This window comes from Cebus imitator, unplaced genomic scaffold (genome assembly GCF_001604975.1).
Source record: "Cebus imitator isolate Cc_AM_T3 unplaced genomic scaffold, Cebus_imitator-1.0 Scaffold103, whole genome shotgun sequence".
NCBI classification, from domain to species: Eukaryota; Metazoa; Chordata; class Mammalia; order Primates; family Cebidae; genus Cebus; species Cebus imitator.
This window is the reverse complement of record NW_016107418.1, coordinates 3,019,418-3,044,892: the sequence shown is the minus strand read 5'-3', so window position 1 is coordinate 3,044,892 and position 25,475 is coordinate 3,019,418. Positions and strand designations below refer to the sequence as shown.

At 34.5% G+C, this 25,475-nt stretch overlaps 1 protein-coding gene and 1 non-coding gene across 2 annotated transcripts in view; both read left to right on the top strand.

The window, feature by feature from the left end:
* Positions 1 to 25,475, top strand: part of PAN3 (poly(A) specific ribonuclease subunit PAN3) — a 161,306-nt gene that overhangs the window by 81,288 nt on the left and 54,543 nt on the right. The window contains exon 6 of the mRNA XM_017537465.2: positions 1,002 to 1,149. Within this exon, the coding sequence (XP_017392954.1) occupies positions 1,002 to 1,149 (148 nt within the window). The remainder of the gene's footprint in view (positions 1 to 1,001; positions 1,150 to 25,475) is intronic.
* LOC119472535 lies at positions 13,742 to 13,848 on the top strand. Its single transcript, XR_005201682.1, has one exon. It is a non-coding gene; the product is annotated as a U6 spliceosomal RNA (small nuclear RNA).

Below are 25,475 nucleotides of genomic sequence, written 5' to 3'. Positions count from 1 at the left end.
GTAAAAGATTGATTCTGTAGCTCTAGTATGTTTTAATTAAGTCCAGATTTAGCATTGTTGTATATTTTGTCACTTTTTACTTAACTTTAGCTGGCACATAACTGATAATACTCATTTTGGAGTTTACATTCAGGTTAACCTGGTGACTTGTACCTTCCAGGTCTAGTATTTTGAACTCTAACTTGGCAGTATTTTGAACTCTAACTCATTCAAATTTAAATAGGAAAGTTGTTCTTTCTGCCTTCTGTGGAAATTTAATGTGGGCAATATAGAGACTTCATGAATCTTATGTCTAGACTCATATGTTCTAGTATTTCTTAAAGCTAAAAATACCGTGCCACTTGAATATATAAAAAGTTGTAGCATAGTACCACTGTGAAAAAGATGTTTTCCATGTAATCTCATAGTCAAATATTTTTTGGTTTAACAAGTCTCCTGTGGTACTGCATGGCCATTAGGATCTCTTTAGTTTTTCTAACATCTTGATTCCTTCCATGTTTGCCTTGTTTTTAAATGTTTTTCTAACCTTTACTTTGTTACTTAAATACATGATACCATATTATTAGGGAAATGCTTGAAGTACCTACAAAAATGAAAGTGATTAATTTTGGAAGAAAGGTAGTTTTGACCTTTATTTTGGTAGAAGTGGTTGAAAGATACTAAACTTGAAACTTGTTGCTCAGTTTTGAGGTAATCTCAACCTCCCAGTCTGTGAAACATAATAGTTTGGTAATGATGCATGCTCAATAATAAAGACAAATTTTACACATTACTGAGTTTAAAATCCTGCAAATGAAATTATTAAAATCTTCACATTTGATTATCAAATTTCCCTTAAGAAATTTAATTATGACATACCAAAATATGGAACCTAAAACAGCTGTTAATCCTTTCAGTAATATATTTTACTAAGTAAATAAAGCACTGTGGAATAATGCCTAGTAGATTCAATGTCTTGGGGCTTAAAGTGTGTTAACTTACTATATTTGATTTTTAAATAGACACCAAATCCTACTGCAAGCGAGTTTATTCCTAAAGGAGGATCAACCTCCAGGCTGAGTAACGTGTCCCAGTCAAATATGTCTGCCTTCTCTCAAGTTTTCTCTCACCCATCCATGGGAAGCTCTGCCACTGCTGGATTAGCGCCAGGTAAGTTGAGTAACTATTTTCAGTGAGTTCCAGATACCAAATCTGTAAGCACCATTTACTGTTATCAGAACTGAAATTGTATACTTGAATGATTCACATTTGAACACATTATGAGCTTTCTGTTCTAGTTTTTGGTACCATAGGCCAAATGTGTAGTTGAGAATTTTAAAGCAAAATTTAAATATGAATGAAATTACATATAAGGCTTTTTATGTATACAACTCACAAAAAAATTTAAAGGGTTATTTAGGAAAAAAACTATCTTTTTGTATTTCTCTATTTTTAAAAGTCTGTGCTGTTACACTCAAACTTATAAAGGCATCAGAAATAGAGGGAATATTTATGTACATATGCCTCAGTCTTCCTTTTATATTAAATTTCTAAAAAATAATTTATATCATTCTAAATACATCTTTAGATGGTATTCCTTTTCAGATATTTGATTATAAATGCTATAGTAGTAATTTTAAATTGGGTGAAGTATTATAAGTATTATAAACAGTAGTAGGAAAAAAATAGCACATTAGGGGTCATTGCAGTAGAGAAAAACACATTTTAGTCACCTTCTGCCAAGTGCACCCATAATGGCAGAAGAATTTGGGCAAATGTGCTTGTATTCCAGGAGTCCTGAAGGCATAGTTCGATGTGACCCATTGTGAAATCTATGATTCTTTGCAGTCTTCCTTTTTATATTAAGAATTAATGCATCTACCACTCCATAACGTTTATTTTAATATAAAAATATTTACATTTTAAAAATTAACATCACTCATCTCCACTGCTGTGTACCTTGATTTGGAAAGTGAGGTGGTATGCACAATCATATTGAATTCATAGTGCTGAGCAGATTGTTATCTTATTTGTAAAATGTTTGAGTTGCACACACAAATTATGTTTCTAGAAACTATTGAAAAGGAAAATCATCACTTAGTCTTGGATATTTAAAAAAAAAAAACAAAAAACCAAGGCCGGGCATGGTGGCTCACGCCTGTAATCCCAGCACTTTGGGAGGCCAAGGTGGGTGGATCCCTAGATCAGGAGTTCAAGATCAGCCTGGCCAAGATGGTGAAACCCTGTCTCTACTAAAAATACAAAAATTAGCCGGGCATGGTGGCGGGCGCCTGTAATCCCAGCTACTCGGGAGGCTGAGATAGAGAATTGCTCGAACTGGGGAGATGGAGGTTGCAGTGAGCTGAGATTGTGCCACTGCACTCTAGCCTAGGCGACAGAACGAGACTCTGTCTCAGAAAAAAAAAAAAACAACCTAAAACAGAAACAAAATGAAATATATATACACAGTAAAACAAAGCGGAAGGATATATCTAGATCAGCTGGGAACTGGTATTGCCTCCAGGGCTTAATCCAGTTGGTAAGATAAATCTTTGAGTTAAATGCTGTTATATCTAATTCAAGGACCTCTTTGGGAAGAAGAATGGGAGAAGATAAGGACAACACAGTGAAACAGAGCATCTGTTTTGGCATATAAAGTATCAGTGTACTCAGAGCTTTAATAACCTTGTGTTGTCAAAGATTTTGTCAGCCCGTCATTTCCCCACCATTCTCTCGCTACCTGCTTCCCTTCCAACTCTCCTCCGCCGACTTGTTCCCTTACCGTTTCTTCTACTTTGGTTTTTTTTTTCAGGTTCAGTTAAATTTGTAAGCATATTCCTTTCTTCTCTAGAGAGCAGTATCAGAATTGAATATCTCTGGTAGCCTAAAAGTTTTATTGTAAGTAATATACTACTACGATTATACTACTATGATTTTTCTCTCATTGAGTTGTGTTCACATTGTTTACATAAGCATAATCTACAAGTTAGCTATACATCTAAAATTTCTTAGATATTGTCTAGACCTCTGAGCAGAGAGAGTGTAATTCACCTTTATAAGTCTGTTTCTGAAATACCTGCAATAATGGGATCCATATACCACTCAGAAAACTTTGGCCTTCTTAATCACATGCCAATTTATTTTGACCTAACAGTACTTCCTTGTATCAGAAATAAACATTTGATAACTTATTTCATCGCACTAATTTAGACTTGCCATTCAAAAAAAAAATTAGCCTTTGCAATTGGAGGAGTTAAAAATATTAAAGGGAATTTTAGATCTTAAAAACATTTAGTTTAAAAAAATTCATTAATGGTTATGGTATAGGTATAAGCTTATTTGGAGGTGGTTGTATTCATTGATCCCAATTGGACCTCACAATCGAAACTTAGGATGAAATTAATTAATTTAAAAATTAAATTAGCTGAAAAACTATTCTACATTACCCTAGCATTAAAATGGTTATTCTAGCTCCTCTTAACGATGAAACTAATCACTCTCTGGAACTATTGGAAATAGGTCATTATATCCTATGAAATGTATTCATGAATTCCGATAACTATTATTTTTAAAGTGCTCTTCATTCACATGACAACACAGTTAAAATATTTTTTCAAAAAATATTGAAATCAGTGATTTTGCATAATTGTTTTTTCTATCTGGTTATTGGCTTAACACTGTCTGGAGATGAGCAAAGAAAACATTTAAGTCTGCCTTTTGGAAATACCGTTGTACTCTCAGTGTCTTCCATCACTTCTTACCCACAAATGTTAATTTGTTTAAGGAAGGGGTCTTCACATTTGCAATGTGAGGTTTATTTACATAATAAATGTAGAGTTTATTTACCTATTTTAGGGGTGATTTAGTTTATTTTTAGTGCTTGCTGTTTACCTACTTTAGGGGTGATTTTGTTTATTTTTAATGCTTACTGTCTACTATAGGTGTAACTCATTGATAATTTTTAGTTACAAATTTTTAATTTTCTTTTATAATTGCTATACCCAAAATGATTGCCCTTAAAAATATGTCAAATTACTGCAAAATATGAAACCTTAAATACTTTGACACTTTGTATACTAGAGTATTGTCATTTTCATTACATATGGGAAAGCACATATCTAAATATATTTTTGACCAAATATATTTGTCAAAATTTTTAGGCCATTTTATTTTGGCCTAGTATTTGCTGTTGAGTAGCTATTAAGAGTGGCTTTCCTCAAATTTTAAGGAACAAAGGCCTAATGCCTGGTACAAAGGAGGCTCTGAATGAATCACATTGCTTTTTTAAAACTTTGTTTTGATCGCTTAAGAAAAAATAAATCATGTAAAGTGTATGCCTCAGTGTAAGAAAGAAAACTTTATATAAATATTTGAATTTAATCACAGCTAATTGGATTTAAAAGGCATTAAAAATGTGTGGCATATATTTCTATCAAATTGTATACACACCCATTTTATTCTGTTTTAAGGAATCAAGAATGTAATAGATACATTTTTGTTATGCACATTGAACCTATGAACAATAGCTACATTTCCAAGTATCTTTTGTGAAGGTAGTTGTTTTAATGATACGGCACTTGGGCTTCATTGTCTTTGAGAACCCCTACAATTATATGCATATTTTTATTTGTAAATATGCATTTTTCTCTGGCAACAGCTTTTATATTCCTCACAGAGGTTCACAGCCTTTCAAAAGTTCAGAACCACTGTTTGTTTTTGTTTTGAATCGGAGTTTTGCTCTTGTTGTCCAGGCTGGAAAGCAATAGCTTGATCTCAACTCACTGCAACCTCCACCTCCTGGAAAACCATTGGTTTAACACAGCTTTAACAAGACTAATTTCCAGAGTGTCATATAGTAAGAATACTTTTAAGTAACATATAGCCTAAGGATACATTTTTCTACTAGCCCTTGTTTAGGCAGAGGGTTTTTTTTTTTTTTTTTTTTTTTTTAACTAGATCTCTGGAAACGAAGTTATGAAATGATAGTTTATGCATTAATTTTTGTGCCATGAAAAGTAATTTTATCATGAGAACTAATTGCTGAATGTTCTTTTTCATCAGAATTTTTCCTGAGTATTTTTATTTAATAGTAGATCTTGGTTAACTAAGTCTTCATGTACTCTAATTACCTCAGTGTTAACAAATCTCAGAGCACCACAGTGTGTTTGAAAATGACTGTAAGTGCAGCAGGAGCAGCATACATTTCCGGGTAGTGTTCTTGTGTATCATTTGGTGGTTTAGTGCACAATTGTATATCAGGAACTGAGCATCTATTCTTCTGCTTAATTATTGTGTGTGGGCCCTTGGGAGGGACAGAGGTGAGTTCTTGTATTTGCAAATGTCATCATTGATTTATAAATAAGAAAAAGAGCCACAGTGACTTTCAGCATTTTTCAATATTCATGCCTTTAAGATGAAAATAGTGCAGGTTTTTAAAATCATTAGATATGTTTTATTGTAAATTATTATTACTTTAGAGAGAGGGTTTCACTCTGTCATCCAGCCTGGAGTGTATTGGCACTGCAGCCTCCAGCTGCAGCTCAAGCAGTTCTCCTACCTCAAACTCCTGAGTAGCTAGGACTACAGACATATGGCAATTTAAAAAATTCTTTAAAAAAATTTTTTTTTGTAGAGATGAGTTCTCACTATGTTGTCCAGGCTGGTCTCAGACTTACCTCAAGTGATTCTTTCCCCTCACCTTTTCAAAGTGCTAGAGTTATAGAGGTGAGCCACCCTACTCAGCCTTTATTGCAAATTATTAAGACAAACTCATATGATTGATACAGGGAGAATCATCTAATTATTATATCAAAATTAGCATTATTAAATAATTGTATTCATTTATTACCAAGTTTTATTATAGGTTTTTGGAAAAATAAATCCAAAGAAAATTATGTTCTTAGATCCAGTTTTTAAAAAATACTGAACGGTCATTTCTTACGTATTCCTGAGGTTTGGTGTCAAATTTGTGGATAAAATTGGCTAATACCCTTTTTTAAAAAATATTTTTAGCTAGAGAAAGATGTGAGGGGAAAAAAATGGAAGGGAGAGAAAAAGAAGAGATTAATATTTGTCATTCTTGTTCAGAAATACCAAAACTTTTTATGAATGTTGTAGACTAAAAATAGTAGTTATTTACTGTTACAATATTGAAGGATTGGGGTAAGCATATTGTTTTCAGTTTTAAAGTTCTATGCTAAAAAATAAAATTCTGTGATTGATTAGGTCTATGACATTTCATGTCATAGATGAGAAAATGGAGGTTTAATTTGTTTAAATTATGTAGTAGTTGGTTTAGGCAATAACATGATACTGGTTATCGATCTAAGTGGAAACTTTGGGATTTACATAGTCCAGCCTTGTGCAAGTCTAGAGGTGGCATATCTGACAGATTTGTCATCTATTCTCTGCATAGTCACTTAGAGTAGTATAAGGAATTCATTAACTAACCAAGGCAGCCAGCCCAGTGTACACTGTAACAGTTTGAACAAAAAAGAAAACTCAGTCTTCTCCTAAACCAAAGTCTGTCTTGTCTATCTTCCATCCACTTGTCCTAGTTCTCTCCTTTTTTGTTGAATGGGAAAAAAAATATTTCCTACGTGATAGTTATTTTAGTTATTTTATTTTTCAGCTAGTTCTATGTGTGTCCATATAACTGGTTTATTTCTAAGACAATATGGCATCAGGCAACCGGGAAGAAGTATTCAACTAATTGTATAGGTCCAAAATTGTGAACTCTTGTAAGTCATAAGGAGTGGAACACTAGTGTGGGTAAAATTAAATCCAGCTATGTTATTACTCTGATATCCAGCTAAGGAGTATACCATTGGGAGAATGGAAACTCTTTGGAAACTTCTTTTTTTCAATCTATGGTCTTAAAGATGGTAATCTAAGCTCAGGCCTAAAATTTCATTGTGTATTTTAGGGCTGTGCACTTAAGTCTTTCAAGGCACAAAAACTCCATAAGCTTTTGCTTTAGATTATTTTGTGTTTTACTAAGGGATATAATTATTAAAAATAAAAATTATAACCATATTTATGTAGTTCTTAAACATTACTAATTTTAATAAACATTAAACAGATTTTCCTTGTAATTGTTTCTCAGAACTTTACTGTTAAATGGATTCTATGGGATAGTCAAATAATTATAGCTCAAATTAATTTGATATTTCTGTCTAAATTGAATTATTCAAATTAGTGTTGTACTTAATGGTGGTAGTTTAGCATTAAAGTATCCTTCTAATTGTTTTAAGTATTAATTAGAATTCCTAAACATTTCACAAAATGCTTAAGAAGGGACCATGCCATTTCTCATCTAGTACAAATTTAGATATAAATGGTGCTTAATAAATGCTTTTTCTATATAAGACTTAGTTTTTGTTTTAGAAAATAATTTTGTAATTGGCAGGTATCTCTTAAGTACAGTGAATTTTAATTAATAAACATCTTTGAAGAACTAAAAACTGCAAATGTTCCAGAATATGCAGATGAATAGTCAAATGAGGAACAGAAATGTGCCTGTTTTAACAGGATCAAAACTAGAGTCACTGTGTGTTTTGAGATGCTAAAGCATTCTTATAAGCAGTTAAAGTATTTGTATTTTTAAATTGCATGTTTCCATTCTTTGTAACTACTTTGTTTTTCAGGTGTATTCAGCAGAATCATTCAAATCTTTCCAAGTTCTTTAGTTTGGAGAGTGCTTTCTACATTAAAAAAATAAGTAAATTAACAACTATTTTATGATTAAGATCAGGGATCTCAAGGTTTTTGAGAAGTGGACCTTTTAATTGCCCTGTAATGAGGAGCTCATCCTAGAAGGAAGCTTCTCTGTGTATGTGTGTGTAAGGACACAGATTGTGATGTCCCTGGGAAAGTTACTAACAGTAGAACTGTAGAGTCATAACAGGGTTGGGAGTGCCTGCTGGCTATGTTCCCTTCCCAGTTGGGAATTTCAGAAAACTGAGGCGAGACGTTTATGGCGCAGAGAGGGATGTGGCTGCTGCAGCTGGCTTGGAGACCTGTCAGGTAAGGCTTAAATAGCTACTGGTAGATAATCTACTGGTTGTAATCCCTGGTTAATGTGTCCTGATAGGTTTAAGAGTTCCTACTGTGAACTTCCTGTTTAAATCTCACTGAATTTGTTATTTTGTCCCATAATTAGAGGGTAGGGGCTGAATGGGAGTGGGTAGGGATTCCCTTTAATTCGAGTTACCGATCCAGTGATCTACAGCTGCAGCAAAGTCTCTTGCTGCTCTCAGGATGGCTTTCAGTGTATTATGACTCAATTGCCTTTAGAAAATGTTACCGGTTCTATTAAAGTAGCTATGTGATTTTCAGCATACCGCTTGGTTACTGTGTTTTAGAGTCTTCAGTTCTATAAGAAGGTACTGGTAGATGATTTTAAGTCTTTCTAATCTATAATTGTTTTGTTTTGTTCTTTTTGAGACATGAGAATCTATAGAAGAAAAGAGGACAGTAAACAGAGACAGAAATGAAAACAGTGGTGAGAAGTAGTAAAAAGGGAAGGATAACATTTGAACTAGACTTAAGAAGGATTTCAGAAGGCATATGGACTTATTGACGTATTCTGTGTAAATAGAAAGTCTCCTCATGCCTACCTTTGTTTCATAGATGGAGGTAAGGGGACTTTTGTTTCAGCAATATAAGATTAGAGTCTGGGATAAATCAGAGTGTTGTATTGGTTCTGGATGAACAGAGAGGCGTGGAGAACAGGTGTAAATCAATGCCCAAGAATATTTCTGATCTGTTTCATAGCTCAATGTGTAGAGTTATGTTGACCTTCCTTGCACCTCCTTCTTTAGTCAAATAGGTTGAGAGCACTAGGGGTTGTTTTTTTTCTCTGACTTTTTAGCTCAGTGATACCCAGAGCAGCGTGCCTACTCAGTATACGTGTGAATAAATTTACTGTTCTGTGTGTTACATGTCTAGTTAGGAGTGGTCCTCTATAGGAATGAATCAGATGGTTGTAGCCCCTACTATTTCTTGAATTAACCTTTGATTCTTCTCATCTTGACCATGAAATTTATCTTTTTCTTATTCGTACTGCCTTTCATATGTAGTTACTCTAGAGTAGGGCATGCAGATAGGGTCTTAGTAAAAGGAGAGGAATTAAGATGTGGCCTTTTTCAAACCCCCAATGCACATAAGCATGTAAATTCTACCCGTAAATACTTGCAACAACCTAGATGTGGAGTGCATATTTATTATGGTGATAATGTTTAATTCTAAATTCTTCAGTCATTAATCTCTTACATTGATATGTCTGAAATAAGATGTTTTCTTATGATTTCATAAGCACTTTCCTATAGTTTACATGTGGTTATCTAGATTTTAGCATGGTATTATACACAGTAATTAATAACTAATAGTCATTTGGTGGAGGTACCTTTGAGAAAACAGTAAAATTAACATTGTTTAATAAACAATAAATTAGCATTAATATATTAACATCAATAGTCACCAACTGCTGTCTCAGCCATAGTTAATATAGGTTGTAATCTTATTGCCCACTGTGTGTGAGGTGCTGGTAAGTTAAAACTGCTGAAACAAATAGGTCCAAAATGTAATGACATGGCTTAGGATAACAAAAATCTATTTCTTGCTTTTATAACACTCCAAGGCAAGCGTTCAGGTTGGCTAGGATGCTCTTCACATAACTTATAAGAGACACAGATCAAGGGCTTCTCAGCTCCTCTCCAGTGACTTGGAAAGGAAGGGGAAGCGCATGAAGGAGCAAGAATGGGAAGATGGGATGGCCCAAGCCTGGAAGTTTCTCCTATGATGACTTTTGACTGAAATCTGGACTTAAATTATTTTAAGCAGCTTGGCTATATTTCCCAGCCTCCTTTAGATGCAAAAGTTTTAACAGTTGATCCTGGTTAGCTCATGAATACACATTTGAGGTATTTTCTTATTTGCATCTTTTGTAATTACTTTAAAAATATCACCAAAGCAGCTGCAATAACTGAGTTATCTAGCGTCAGGGAAATGAATCTTTCCAGCATACTTGAATTTTTTGGATATCAGAAGCTTACAGTTTTAATTGTCAGAACTTTATATTTTCACAAATTTTTCCATAGTACTCTATGGCTTAAAACAAAATGTAATCTTATTTTTTGATGGCTCCTGTTCAACTGTATATGCCTCAGTAATTGTATTGAACCAGAATACTCTGAAACCCTTTACATATCTGAGTTTGTAGAGCAGTTTATTTCAAGTTATGTAATTATTTAGATTTGTTATTCTTTCCACTGGTCTTCTGCTCCAGTGAATTAGATTATAACTCTTTGAAGGTAAGGTCTTTCTCTTGCTTCTGAATCTCTTAAAGTGCCTGAAAGTAGTGCCTTGAATGGCCGTAATCTGGCAGGCTTACTTTGATCATTTTTTTGTTTTTATTGGCTTTTTTATTGGTAACTCTGTTTTGCTGTATTTCTGCCTTTATGACAGTGATTCTCAAATTTCAGTCTATCAGAATCACCTTGAGGCTCGTTAAACCCCAGCATTTGCGTGGTCCCATCCCCAGAGTTTCTGATTTAGTATCTCTGGGTGAGCTAGGGAAGATTTACTTTTCTAATGTGTTCCCAGGTGTTACTGATGATGCTTCTTGTCCTGGGACTTCATTTTGAGAAGACTGTTCTGTTTAGAACTTTCATCATTCTTATCTCTTCTTTCCTCTTAATCGCCCTTTTTTCTTCTCCTCCTAATCTGCTGAGAGCTAAAAACACAAATACATCTTTTTTTTGGTTTTTGTGTTTTTTTTGAGACGGAGTTTCGCTCTTGTTACCCAGGCTGGAGTGCAATGGCGCGATCTCAGCTCACCACAACCTCCGCCTCCTGGGTTCAGGCAATTCTCCTGCCTCAGCCTCCTGAGTAGCTAGGATTACAGGCAAGCCCCACCATGCCCAGCTAATTTTTTGTATTTTTGGTAGAGACGGGGTTTCACCATGTTGACCAGGATGGTCTTGACTCTTGACCTCGTGATCCACCTGTCTCGGCCTCCCAAAGTGCTAGGATTACAGACACAAATACATCTTTTAGTACCTCTTTTTTTTTTTTCTTTTAAAGTGAGAAAAAGGTTTTAAGTCAGGGACTTGAATTGTTTCCTATGAATAAGGCACATGGGCTTTATATTATCCTTTATAATACAGGATAATATATGGCTGAGTCTAGTGTCACTTCATTTCTGGTTAATGTTTGTGTTCTGAATAACTAAAGTTATCATTGAATCCATGAATATACTGATGCTTAGTCATTAATAAATCTGGGAAACAGGGATTCCTTCCACCCTGGTAATGTTAGACAAAATGTAAATTAGTTACTATAATTTTTAGTTTTTCAAAATACTTAGAAAATGAGTAACAGAAGTACTGTGGCTGTTTAAAATTTAAAACCTTAGCCAGGCACGGTGGCTCACATCTGTAATCCCAGCACTTTGGGAGGCTGAGGTGGGTGGATCACCTGATGTCGGGGGTTCAAGACCAGCCTGACCAACATGGAGAAGCCCCATCTCTACTAAAAATACAAAATTAGCTGGGTGTGGTGGTGCATGCCTGTAATCCCAGCTACTCGGGAGGCTGAGCCAGGAGAATCGCTTGAACCCAGGAGGTGGAGGTTGTGGTGAGCGAGATTGCTCCATTGTGCTCCAGCCTGGGCAACGAGAGTGAAACTCTGTCTCAAAAAAAAACCTCAGGCAGCATCCCATGGATGAAAAAAACAAAACAAAACCCTAATGGTTCTGGAGCTAGTAATTATGTATCTTTTATTTACATATATGTTTTAAAATTGTTACCAAAAATCAACTAAATTGTTCAGATGAGAACATGTCCTGGCAAAAAAAGAGAAAATAAGAAAAACAACTACTAAATTGTTGTTAATGTTAGAGAAAGAAGAGGCACTTTTTGATTCAACCACAGTGTTTTCTTGAGATCAACTTTAATTTTTGTTTGTACTTTGGTGGTAGCTTTTTTTCATTGGAAAGAAACCCAAAAGTAAAATTACATTGTTAACTAATGTTAATCTTACTTTTTTGTGTCAATTTTTGTAATTAATTTTCATAAGACTCAGAGTAAGTTTCCTGTTTGTAAACAAAACAACACAGCTTATCACTGTGAATGAAGGACACCATTTACTAAAACATTCACTACCACTCGAGAAGAAGAAAATGGTTCTTTTGAATCAAAAAAGTTATGTTTAGTAGCTAACACCTTTCTTCCCCGTGTTTTGATGCTTCGTTTAAACGATCTATGATTTAAAAGATTGTGCCACCATTGAAGAGTCTAGGGGAGATCCTATCTTTTTAGATCATTTGGCCTAGTTTGGGGACAAGCAGGTAGATTACTGTTTAGTTTCTTCAAACATTATAGTGACCAAAGTAAGTAACCTACTATTAGAGGCCAGTGGCGAAGGTTCTTTCTACTATAGTTAAAATCCTGATGCTGATTTTTTAAAATGTGTTGAGTTATTCATGTTTTTGGGATTTACGCACTGCATTTTACACAGTTAATATTCTAATGATATTTATTGAATTAATTAATGACAGTTCATCTAGAAATGACACCATCGATACAGGCAAGGCTGAAGTTATGTCAAAGGGAAAATTAAGTGTCGACAGGAAAAACAAAGCAATTGTGTAAGCTGTGATCTCCATCAAATATTGAAGACTGTGTGCTTGATAAAACTCAGGTTAAATTCATCATATAAATTGACATGTGCTTGAGTTTGGTCAATAAGATTAAATACATTTTATGAGGAAGTTTTAGGGTACTTAATTATTTTATTAATGCTTACAGTATTTCTAATATCAGATTAGTCTAAGTATCTATCATAGATATTCAGCCAAAATGAAGTATGTTTATATAAATTAGTTAATGAAATTCTGTAGCTATTAATGGGCAAATCGGAGATAGAAATTAAGTTGAAATTATTTTGGCTAGATCCACGTGGCCTTTGTTAATGGTGATTTACATATAAAAATAAATCTAGGCAGCATAGCAAGACCTAGTCTCTCAAAATAAATAAACAAAACAAACTAGTCGCAGCTACTTGGGAGCTTGAGGTGGGAGGATTGCTTGAGCTCAGGAGTTCAAGGCTGAGGTGAGCCCTGATCACACCACTGATCTCCAGCCTGGGTAGCACAGCAAGATCCTGTCTCTAAAAATGAAAATAATAACGCCTTTTAGAGGCAGTTGAAATTTGTCATTTTATTGTATAATATAAAGAGAAAAGTTTGTATTTTAATCAGTTTATGGTGGTATAATGGAAATGTCACTGTTAAACAGTAATAGGATAAACATTTCACACTTTCCCTTTATATTTACCCAAAAGTAAAAACTAGTTCTTGTTCTCAAAAAAATGAAAAAGAATACTTTATTTGTAATATTTGAATAAAGTCTCATTCACATAATTTCTAATCCCCACCTTTTTGGAGGCTATAAATATGAGGACAAGGGGTTAGAAATCTCCAGGAAGTAACTGTTAAGATAGATATTGAAGGATAGCAAAATAAGAGTAGAATTAGGTATCATAAAGAGCAGAGTCTTTGAGTCCAAGGTTCAGTTTACCATTAATCTAGATGTTGGATACTTCAAGAATAGAAAATTGTTCTATTGCATCTTAAAAAACTGTTGTTTTAATGGGAGCTATTGATTTGACCTATTTATATTTTAAGTGGGCTATATTATATTTGCATATAGAAGATAAAGCTCTACTAGCTTCAGCGTAAAAGAAAAATTCTATGAAATGTATGCTTACTTTGGCAGCACATGCGCTAAAATTAGAACAATACAGAGAAGACTAGCATGGCCCCTACACAAAGATAACATGCAAATTCATGAAGCGTTCCACATTATATCTTTAAAATTTTTTAAAGACTAAAAAACTTATGAAATACATACTGTATTGAGAATTTAAGTTCCATTGGCATAAAAATGAATGATTTGCATGAAATTACATACACATCTATTAGGAATCACAGTAAGTATTTAGATAAGGGCCCTGCTAATTTGAGTTCTAGGATGAACAACCCTTATCCAAAAAAAAATTTTTTTAAGACTCCCTTTTATTATGTTAGGCTAAAATTGTAACCCATTGACAGAAAATAACGTAACTATGATCTATGGGGAAATTAGGCCTCTATGTAAATAATGATTTCTTAGTATACATACTCCTCATCAGTTTTAAAGAACAAGTTTTTAGGTTTGACTCACTGTAAAACTTACCTGGATTTACAAATTAGAATACCATTATCTTTTTTTTTTCTTGAGTGGCTTAATAGATACCCAGTATGCATATTGTTATACTAGAATATAAAAATTTTAAATCAGTAATTCTGAAAGGCAAATGCATTAGTGTAGTTAGGAAAATCATGGGTAGTAACTTTGGATGGTTGCTTTTACTGATTTTTTAAAAATGGTTAAAATTATATTAAAAACCTCATAGAGAAGAAGGGATTTTTGTGCTTTTCTCAAGTGCGTTTTTTCATAATATTTTGGAAATGATGACACTCTTTTTTTTCCCTCCTGAGGTGGAGTCTCACTCTGTTGCCCAAGCTGGAGTGATGTGGTACAATTTCAGCTTACTGCAACCTCAGCCTCCTGAGCTCAAGCGATTTTCCTGCCTCAGCCTCCTGAGTAGCTGGGATTACAGGTGTGCGCCACCACACCCGGCTAATTTTTGTGCTTTTAGTAGAGATGGATTTTACCATGTTGGCCAGGCTGGTCTTGAACTCCTGACCTCAAGTGATCTGCCCGCCTTGGCCTCCCAAAGTGTTGGGATTACAAGCGTGAGCCACCATGACCGGCCTGAAAATTATGACATTCTTATTAGAATTGCGACTTATTTTGTTTGGAGGAAAAGTATATTGTGTAGTTGTGTGCATTTTTTAATTCAAACACAAATTAATTTTGTGTTTGAACATTTATTCCTTGAGGAAGTTGTAGAGTTACCTCAGGATGTCATAAAACCAGTGTAGAGATGAAATAGGCTTTTATGGTTTCACTGGCAAACATCAGGTCTATAGTCTTTCTAAAATCTAATCTCCTTGATGTTTTCTCTTTGTATTTCTATAAAAAGAATATAGTGGCAACTTAAAAATTTTGTCTAATGAAAAGTAATTCATTTCAACAAAAATTGTTTTATTGTATTAACATTGGTTTCATATTAATCTTTTAAAAATTAACCAAAGATGCAATTAGCATTTCCCAAGATGGTTTTAAAATATACATTGCTGACCAGGACCCCTAAACCTACCAATTCAGTTTCTCGTCTGGATCCTCCATTTTTCTTTTCATTTAGCTCTATACATGTCTACTTTCAGAAAGCCTTTCAGGTATTGTGATGTCCAATCCTATTTAAGAACCAGTACCTTAGGAGAACTGAGGCAATGAAGAAGCACTAGTGTAGTCTGGTACAGAGAGGGAGAACAGGCTCCCCCTTTCTCATACTTTCAGTTCCATGTGGGTGGTGGTGGTGCTATTTTAGGAGGCTGGGTCTTGCTCTCTTTTCCAGGTTGAAGTGCAGTGGAGTGATCATAACTCACTGCAGCTTTGGATTCCTGGGCTCAGGCAATTCTCCCACCTTGCCTCCCTCGCCCCCTGCAAAGTGCTAGATTACTGGCCTCCATATGTTAATAATTAGAAGAAAACTAACTTGCCTTCATACCTCAGTTCATTTTAGAATTTATTCTTACCCTACATTCTGTTTGCTAAGGCTTTTTCTTGTCTGGGCTCTTATGAAGTTGAGTAAACTGATTATCTTCCTCTTAAGTATTCTTTATTTTTCTTTCTTTTTTGTTTTTAATTTCAAAACCTTCATTTTAGCCCAATTTCTGAAAGATTCTTAAGCAAGAAACCTAAGATTTGTTTTTGTGCCCTTCATTTTCCATATCTACTTGGCTTTCATATTATATCTCTGAACTGTCTTCTATTTTTCTTTTTTACTCTTGCCATCATAGCCTCTTCCATGCACTGTTCAAAGAGACTAATTGGTCTATCCTTGCCTTTCCTTTTTTGTATAATAACAAAAGTAATCTTAAATATAGACCAAATCATGACTAAATTGTCATTAGAATAAAATCCAAGCCCCTTACAATGGCCTGGATAATCTGTTTTATATACCTACAGTCTCACCTGTCACTCTTTCACTTGTGTACTTAGTTCTGGGCTTACTGACATTCCCCAAATAATGTCAAGCTCCTTTGACTCATGTTCTCTGCATGTGTCATTCCTCTTATGCTTCCCATGGCTGGTTCTTTCTCTTCTTAGGCCCTTGCTAAAATGTCACTTATAAAAAAAGGCCTTTGACTAACAATGTAAAGGAAGTTTCCCACCATTATTTTCCATCCTCTTCCCTGTTTTCTTCCTTAAAATAATAGAAGGTTCTGTTAAAATACCATACCATCTTTCTTTTCTGACTAAATAGACCTAGTCCCTTTAACTCTACTTCATGTTAGGACCTCACTCTCTTATTAAGTATATTTCCTGTTCTTTAAGAATATGTATTGAACATGGTCAGCCTTTTCCCTATCTCTGTGCCTTTGCTTGGGCTTTATGCTGCCTGGAAGACTCTCCTGTTTATTGAGACCTTTGCCTACTTTTTATTGATTAGGTCAAATGTCTTTTTCTGGAAGTAATTTCTATTTCTGTAGGCATTATAGTATCTCCCATTTCTTTGCTTTTATAGTGTGTTGAGTATCTCATAATTTTTAAATATTTTTTTCTTTAATATACGTGTGCATATATATATATAGTATTTTAATTTACATATATTAGAGAAAGACATTTAAAGTATTTTAAATACATACGCACACATATACATACATATAAGAGAAAGACATGTATGTGTTTTTATAGTATGTTGAATATCATTTTTAATATTTTTGTATTTCTCTTATGTATGTATATATGTGTGCATATATATTTAAAGTATTTTAAATATATCTAATCTCCCTGATGTTTTAAAGTATTTAAAATGTTTTAAAGTACTTAACATATTTAAAATATATGTGCACACACATTTATATACATATACATATATAAGACATTTAAATATACATATATAAGACATTTAAATATATGTATTAAAATACGTATATTTTAAATATATATGCACACAACACACATGTATATACATATACATACATACATATACATATATATTTTAGAGATAGGCTGTAGCCCAGGCTGGAGAGCAGTGGTTTGGTCGTAGCTCACTGTACCCTCAAACTCCTGATCTCCTGCCTCACCCTCTGGAGTAGCTGGGACTTGAGGGACTCACCATCATGCGCGGCAGATTTTAAAATGTTTTTCATAGAGTTGTGGTTTCACTGTGTTGCCCCAGGCTGGTCAAACTCATGGCCTCGAATGATTCTCCTACTTCTGCCTCCCAAATTATTAGGATTACATACGTGGACTCCTATGCCTGAACTTCATGTTAGTTTTGTACGTATTTGTTTCCTCTACTAAAGTTAAATGTTCCTGGGGTGTTTTATCCTTTATTGTGATCACATATGGAGAGCTACAGTTAAGTATTAAGAGTGAATATTTTTAAGCATTTTAATGAGCTTTATGATAAGAGTGTAAAGTGTTTGAGTTTAGACCTAGGTCTTATTCTCAATATCTCGAGTTTTTAGAACCTTGCTCAGTGCTTGATTTCATGCAGTGATTCCAATGAGCTTTCATATATAGGTACAGATCAGAATCATATACGGTGCTTTGAAAATATAAATTCTCTAGTCCCCATCTAGGACCTAACACCAGATTTGAAGCATCAACCTTCACACACACACACATATATATATATTAGATTCTTAATTAATTAATTAATTAATTAGATTCTTAAGACATTTAGAATACCAATTTGTGAGGGTAAATTCCATTCATAAGGGCAAACAAAAGATCACAGGTAGCCCTGGAGCTGAGAAGTAGCTTTGATTTTTGGTACAATTTGTGAGTTCACAGCTTTCTATCAATCTTGCACTGCTCTGTAACCTCGTGTTTCTCTTTTTCTGTGTCGAACATCTCACCTTTCTGGTGTCTGGGCTTCCGCAGTTGCTGCTTCTTGAAGTAAGCATCAGTAAGATGTTTTGGGATTTTTGCATTGCTGATATCAATTTTGGTCGAGGTGGCAATGACAAATATCTGGTACATTCTTCATAGAGGAACTCGATTGAGGACCAGAGGTCCAGCCACAAGTAACAAGCCACTAGCCAGCTGCTTCAGGAAAACCACTCTCTTGCCCCTGCGAGGATGATCTGCTGGCTTGGAGTTTTCTCACGTGCTGACTGAAGGGTTTTTTGCTGTGGCTCAACAGCTTTCGAGGCACATATTTAGTGGAATAATACCTAGGCATTTTGCAAAGTTTAACCACCCGGGTACCGCCGTTCTTGTCACCACCAACTGGTTTTGTAACCGTTGCAAGAACTTTCTTCTTTTTCTTTTCAACCTTGGATTTAGCAGCTGAGTACTTCCTCTTGTACACGGCCTTTCTGGAATACACGGCAGATCGGGAATGCCTGCCAATTCCTCTGACAAGGACAGGATTGCAGCTGCAATGGGGCTTCCCTTTCTTGGGCTTTTTAGCCTTGAGGTAACCGTTTTTTACTTTGCCACCAGCATCAGCCTTCTTGGCTTTAGGTTTCTTCTCTTTAGTTTCTGGCTTCTCAACTTTTTTACCCGCCATCATGCAAGATGGGAAAGCGTTACCCATATTTTTAAAAAATTCACAGAATTTTAACATACACCCCCCCCTTTTTTTTCTTTTTGTCTTGAGAAAATACATATACCCCTTTACATCTAGAGTAAAAAATGTTCAAAATGCCAGAACATTTGAAGGAAGGTTAATTATATCTGATTTGAATGAAGGTATAAAGGAAAAAAAGTTTCACGGAACAGAAACTATTTAAGATGGGTTTTAAAGGATGGATAAGATTTTTTAAATCTGTTTTAAACATGGGCAGTTGAGAATCAGTGAAGTTTGTTGTTTCTTTATATTTGTTTTAATCAGTTATGCGTTAAAGAGAGAAATGTTCTCAATCAAGAATTTTTTTTTTGAGATGAAGTCTTGCTCTGTTGCTAGGCTGGAGTGCAGGGGTCTGATCTTGGCTCACTGCAATCTTTGTCTCCCAGGCTCAAGTGAGTCTCCTGCCTCAGCCTGCCAAGTAGCTGGGACTACAGGTGTGTTGCCACCACGCCCAACTAATTTTTGTATTTTTTAGTAGAGACGGGGTTTTACCATGTTGACCAGGATGGTCTTTATCTCTTGACCTTGTGAGCCGCCTGCCATGGCCTCCCAAAACGCTGGGATTACAGGCGTGAGCCACCGTACTTGGCCTCAATCAGTGAATTTCTAAAAATTAATTTAATCTGAATTAGGTAAAGACTGAACATCTGTGAAGAAAATCTCAGGCATAATACCAAGCCATAGGCTTAGAGCAGGGTTCTTTTTATTTTTGTAAAGATGGGGTCTCCCTAGTTGCCCAGCCTGGTCTTCAACTCCTGGACTTGAGTGATCCTCCTACCTTGCTTCCCAAAGTGTTGTGTTTTGTTCGTTTGTTTTTCTTAAAAACAAACCATACCTTGGTATCAGTGCACATTGGTTAAATACCAGCTCTCTGAAAGAGATGAATTTGCATGACTATTTAAAGTATTGAGATCATATGGATTATTTTGTTTTACAGAGCTCTATCTTAGGCTCTTAGTACCTGCTTTTGCTATTTGGAGTTTCTTTTTGTTTTATCTTTTCAGATAATTATATCCAAAGAGTAGAATTTTGTTTTAAAATTAGCATTGCTAGGCAAGTGAAAAGGTTAGATTGGGCTGGAACATGGAAAATGGCCTAGAGGTTGTTGAAGCTTTTTTCTTTCTTTCTTTCTTTTTTTTTTTTTTTTTTTTTTTTTTTTTTTTTTTTTNATACTCCTCTTTTAAACTCTTTAACAGTTTTATTTTCCATTAGCATCCCAGCGTTTGGCACATTGTTCCTTGAGGGTTGTCAGAATGTGGGTAGAAGGGACTAATAGATAATAAGACTGGAAAGATGGATTGGAACTTACCTGTATCACAGGAACTCAGAAATGATCAGGTAACCAAATCTTAACACTTAATTATCATTTCTGCCCCTAGAGAACCTGTGAATCAGGAGTACCAAAACTTTTAATTAGAGCTTAGAACATTAGTTTTCATACATTTTTTAAAAAATAGCAATACTCTTGTGAAGTCTATGTATAAACCCCCAAGCCTAAAGTTATATAAAGCAGATCAAGCTGGAATTGACAGGGTCAGGTTTATTACATTAACTCATAAAGTTATTCAGTGAGAACAACAAGGCTATTTGGTATTTTTTTGAAAATAATAGCTTCAAATTGGTGGGTGAAGAATAATAATTAACTTTGTATTCTTAAAGTCTCCTTTTCTATATTTTTAATCATATAGTAATATGAAAATCATGAATCCCATGGGTTCATGTGTTCAAATTTATCTGAGTACACGTGCATTTAAATAAAGATTATTGCAGAGTCACTACCTTCCTAATTTTAAAAAATCCATATATATGCACAAGGGTGATGAGAGAGAAGCCTTACATTGAGGTCTGCAGGAAAATATCCTAACCCAACACAAATTAAGTATATTGGTGTTGGTATGTTAAAACATGAACGCATATTAATTTGGACCTGCATTTGTGTTTTTAGTTGATTTAAATAGTAGAAAAGCAGATAAATAGAAATTCAAATCAGGCATTTACAAAACCCCAAGGCATTGCTGGAAGCCTAAGGTTCTAGTTAGTACTGTTTTAAAACCATTGCCATCTGTGGCCTGTTTCCCAGTAGGAGGGAATTTACCAGTACATGGCTTAAGGAGGCTGGGGAGGCTGCAGCTTTTCTTAGCTGAGATTCCTCATTTGAGCCAAAGAATACAGAAAAGTGATATAAGCGATTATTTTCTCATTTTCTAAAAGGGTAATATCCATCAGGTGCCATTCATTATACAATGGGTGTTTAGCTCATTGGTGCTTAATCCCCCTGGAACCCCTTTGAGAAAGGTTGGCAAAGTGAGGACTCAATAAGGCATTAAAAACCAAGCAACCACACAAAAAAACCCACTTAACCAAAATGTGAGATGCCTAAATTCAAATGAGTACAATTTTCAAAACAATGCATGGTCACTATTATATTGTATTTCACAAGCCTGAGCCTCAGGCACTGAGTTTATGGCTGAGAATCAAGATTTGTTCATGTTACAACTTGGAAATGAGAAAGATTATTTTGATTATGATATATTTTCATTTGATTAATAGCATTGATACTTTTTTTTTAAATGAAAAGTTGTATTGGTCACCTTCCTGATTCTATCTGGATGCAGGCTTGAGTAATGTGTTTATTTTGTAAAAATAAAAAAAATTTAATTCATACAAAATGAAAAAAATTGTGTTTCAGTGTTTTGAAATTAGCTTGAACTCTTTAGTTCCTTTTCTTATTTTTTTCCCTCTTTTTTCCGTAACAGCATATTATTATAGACAAAACCACTAATTCATAAAATGGGAAGGCTCCCTTGTTTTGTTATGGCATATCTTGAATCTCAAAGGCTATGCATGTTGATTTTTTTGTTTGTTTGTTTTAGACATAATAAGGAAGGCAAGTCACTATTTGTGTCTTGAGACAGAACCTGTTACTCTTTTTAATCTTCTGATTCAGAATATTTTATTTAACAAGTGAATCAGAGCCTTTAATTTAAGGAATTATGTAACACTTCACTAGTTCATTATGTATGGCATTAAGCAAAGTTACTCTAGACATCTAAACTGCTTCTGGGTGGAGACTTTTAATCCCTTCCTCCCCCTAGCACACACTAGGAAAGTGACTTTTCAAAGATAAAATACAACAAAAATAGCTTTGGCCCTTAGAATACTCTCCATTTATGTTCCCTTCATATTTCTTTCCAGTGAGAAACTGTATGGTTTATACTATAGCTTTTCCTATAAACTTTGTTAGCTATTTAACAGTTTCACTGTAACTGAATGAAAGCTTTAATCAAGAACTGCCCATGGCATGTAGATGCCTTTGGTTCATTGGCTACTTCTGTAGTTGAAAGGAAGTTGAACTATTTTTTTAGACCCAGTAAGTTTGTCCTTTCCACATGGGTGTTGAAAGAGCTTATGAGCAGTAGCTGTTCTGATTTTTGTTGGTTGTTTTCTCTAGGGAACAAGCTACCCTCTGAGTCAGCACTGGACTTGAAGATAAATCCTACAATTCATGAAACTGACTGATTCGACTAAAGGATGGATAGTTTGGGCAGCGTTGGACAGCTCTATGAGGGGTCTGTTTGTTTAACTGAGGGGATTGTTGAGTTCAGCAACTTTTAATTCCCCTAATCATAAGGGGTTGCTGTTGTGAAAACAGGGTTTGTGAAGGAATCAGTTCTGGCAATTAACATCAGTATTCTTACTGACTTTGTTTTTATTTTATTGTCAAACTTCGTTGAACAGTTCTTTAAAGTAGAGAAATTTTACTGCTATTTTTTTGCCAGCAAGAATCTGTATATACTGAGAGGTCAGCATAGAAGCTTTGCAGTCTACTTATGAATCTAAGATTTTTTTTTTTTTTTTTTTTTTTAATATATGAGGTTATAAACATTTCTCTCAAGTAAACCTTTTCACACTTGGAGTATTTCATCTTTGCAAAGGTAGTATGCATTTGTGGCTTAGAATTTTTAAGTTTTAATGGAACTTAATTTGAATAGTAAATATGTCACTAGTTAAGTGAATATATTTTGGTTTATGGCTAACATGCTTTTTAGATAATCCATTATTTTATTAATAAGATATAATTAATTTTTATCCTAAAATTGTATAGGCTTTTTAAGAAAATCACTCTTTGAGGAAATGAGATTAATTAGGATGTTTAATTAAATTAATTTTTGATCTGAAACAGGGATTTAAGCTACAGAATAAAAATCTTTATACCCTAGTTTTCTGGGTCATAATTATGCAGGGATGCAGTGGATTGTCTTTTTGAAGAAAAAAAAACGTTGTGGGATTACATAGGAAATCCTTTCCCAAAACTCTGTGTGGTACACATACAATTTTGTTATTTAAAAGTTAAAAGATTATAAAATGCATAAATTTTATTTTAATCATTTGAAAGTTGATATGATTTAAAAATATATAGGAGCAATGAGCGTATTACCTAGCCAGTATTTGAGTAGATTCTTTAAATATCTTTAATTGATTAGGCTAGAAGTACAAATAGTCACCCGTCACGGCAGAGTTTGGAAAATTGTGCTTCAGACAAATAAGGTTGCAGAAAATTCAGCTTTAGCTCTACTAGCTGTATTACTACCTTTTTAAGCTTGATACTTCTGATTAGGAACATTTTTTGCCAGATTTGACATTCTCCGCAAAGGTGAATTTGAAAAATGAAATTATTTTGAGGAAAGAAGTAAAGGCTAGTATTATTTTAGTGTTTACTTTCTGATTCTGTTTTTTTTTTTTTTTTTTTTTTTTTTTTTTTTTTTTTTTTTTTTTTTTTTTTTTTTTTTTTTTTTGATGGTGTAGTGGTTGGTTTTATATTGTACACTGTATTCTGGGATTAGATCCACGTTTAAAACGTACATATGACTATGACTTGTTTGTCGCAGTCATATCTTTGTGTCTACTGTTAACTTTTCTTTTTCGGCTGGGTGTGGTGGCCTATGCCTGTAATTCCAACACTTTGGGGGACTCAGGTGGCAGGATTGCTTGAGTCAGAGTTGGAGACTAGCCTTGGCAACATGGTAAGACCCTGTCTTTACAAAAAATACACAAATTAGCCAGGGGTGGTGGCATGTGCCAGGCATCCCAGCTACTAGGGAGGCTGAGGCGGTATGATTGCTTGAGCCTGGGAAGTCAAGGCTGCAGTGAACCATGTTGGTGCCACTGCTTTTCAGCCTGGGTAACAGAGTGAGACCCTGTTTCATAAAAATGACAAAAGAAAGAAAAAAGAAAGTTCTCTTCAGTGGAAGGCTGTATTTGCATACAGTATAGACATCTAGAGCTTGGGAATTTTTTTGACTGGTTGTATCAATTGCAAATAACTCTATGACTTTCAAACTTTAATTGCAATGATAATTATACTGAAATACCTTCCTTAAACTCAGATTCTTCTGCTAAGAAGAGCCAGTGATAGAAACGGTCTAAGAAACAAAGCTTGACTCTGAAGCACTGAAGTAGGAAGTGGTGGTGGCAGGGGCGGGGGTTGTTAGGGAGGCTTCATCAAACTCAACTTGGGAGCAATTCATTTATTTCTACTCTTTGAATCTTTAGGAAAGTCAAAGAAGAGACTGTTAATTCTTAACATGTTTAGGACTCTTTTATAATTTGGAGATAAAAACATAGTGTTTATATCTTTTATAAGCTATAAACATAGTGTTTAGGACTCTTTTGTAATTTGGAGATATAAACATAGTGTCTGTGTTTTTGGCTATAACTATGTATTATTTAATTTTGGGGAGGTGATTTGGGGAATTTGGTTAAACGTGAATAAAAATAAGTATTTGTAATAGTAGCTTGTTTTTTGTATTTTAAATATGACTATTATTAAGTTCCTTAGTATGATTTTTTTTCATGGCAAAAGCCCCAGTTACTGGCCTTCTTATTAAGAAGATAATGCATGTTCTCAGGTTGACGTATGTTCAAGATGACATGTTTTATTAATTTCTAATCTAAATCATTCTCTTCAGTATAGTGAGACATGACAGTTTATCATTGAAGATTTAGTTTGGTTATTGGAACTTCATTAAAACTATTTAAATAACCTAGGTTTACCCAGATTGCATTGACCTAGAAAAAGTAACACATACTAGAGTAATGAGACTTTGTCAGAAGAATGTCCTTCACCCCAGATTCTTTCACATTCCTCTATTTCTCTCATAGTGTCCAGACAGTTGTTTCATGTTTGCTTTTAAATAGTATTGACTGACATATATACTGCTTAATAGCTTGACCATTCCCAGCTTTTTGTTATACTCAGTACTTCTGGTGATGGCCTTTGTCATTCCAGACAATTTGATGATCGTAGCTGTTGCTGTATTTAGCATCTTGGTTGTTGGTACCAAGAAAAGAGGAAATCTTCACCTCTACATCCATTTCTTTTCAACAAAATAATTTTCTGAATAATTTCCCATTTGCACAGTGTGCCATTTACATGTGTAGATGGGAATACAGAAGTGATTAAGGCACAGTTCTTTCCTATGGAACAATTGAGTCACGTGGTATTGGCAGCAAAAAGTAAAGAGGAACAAAGTGATGGGATCAATTTTTATATATGAGTGTCAAGAAAATCTTCATCAAGTAAGAAGATATTTCTGAAGGGTGAACTAGAATTTATTGTGAGGTTGAGGTTTAGAGTATTTGGTGTTGGCAAGTATGGCTGTTGATGTACGAGAGGAGGAAGAAGCTTTTTTGATGTGGGAAGCATCGTGGTGTCTTTTTTCTTTTTTTTTTTTTTTTTT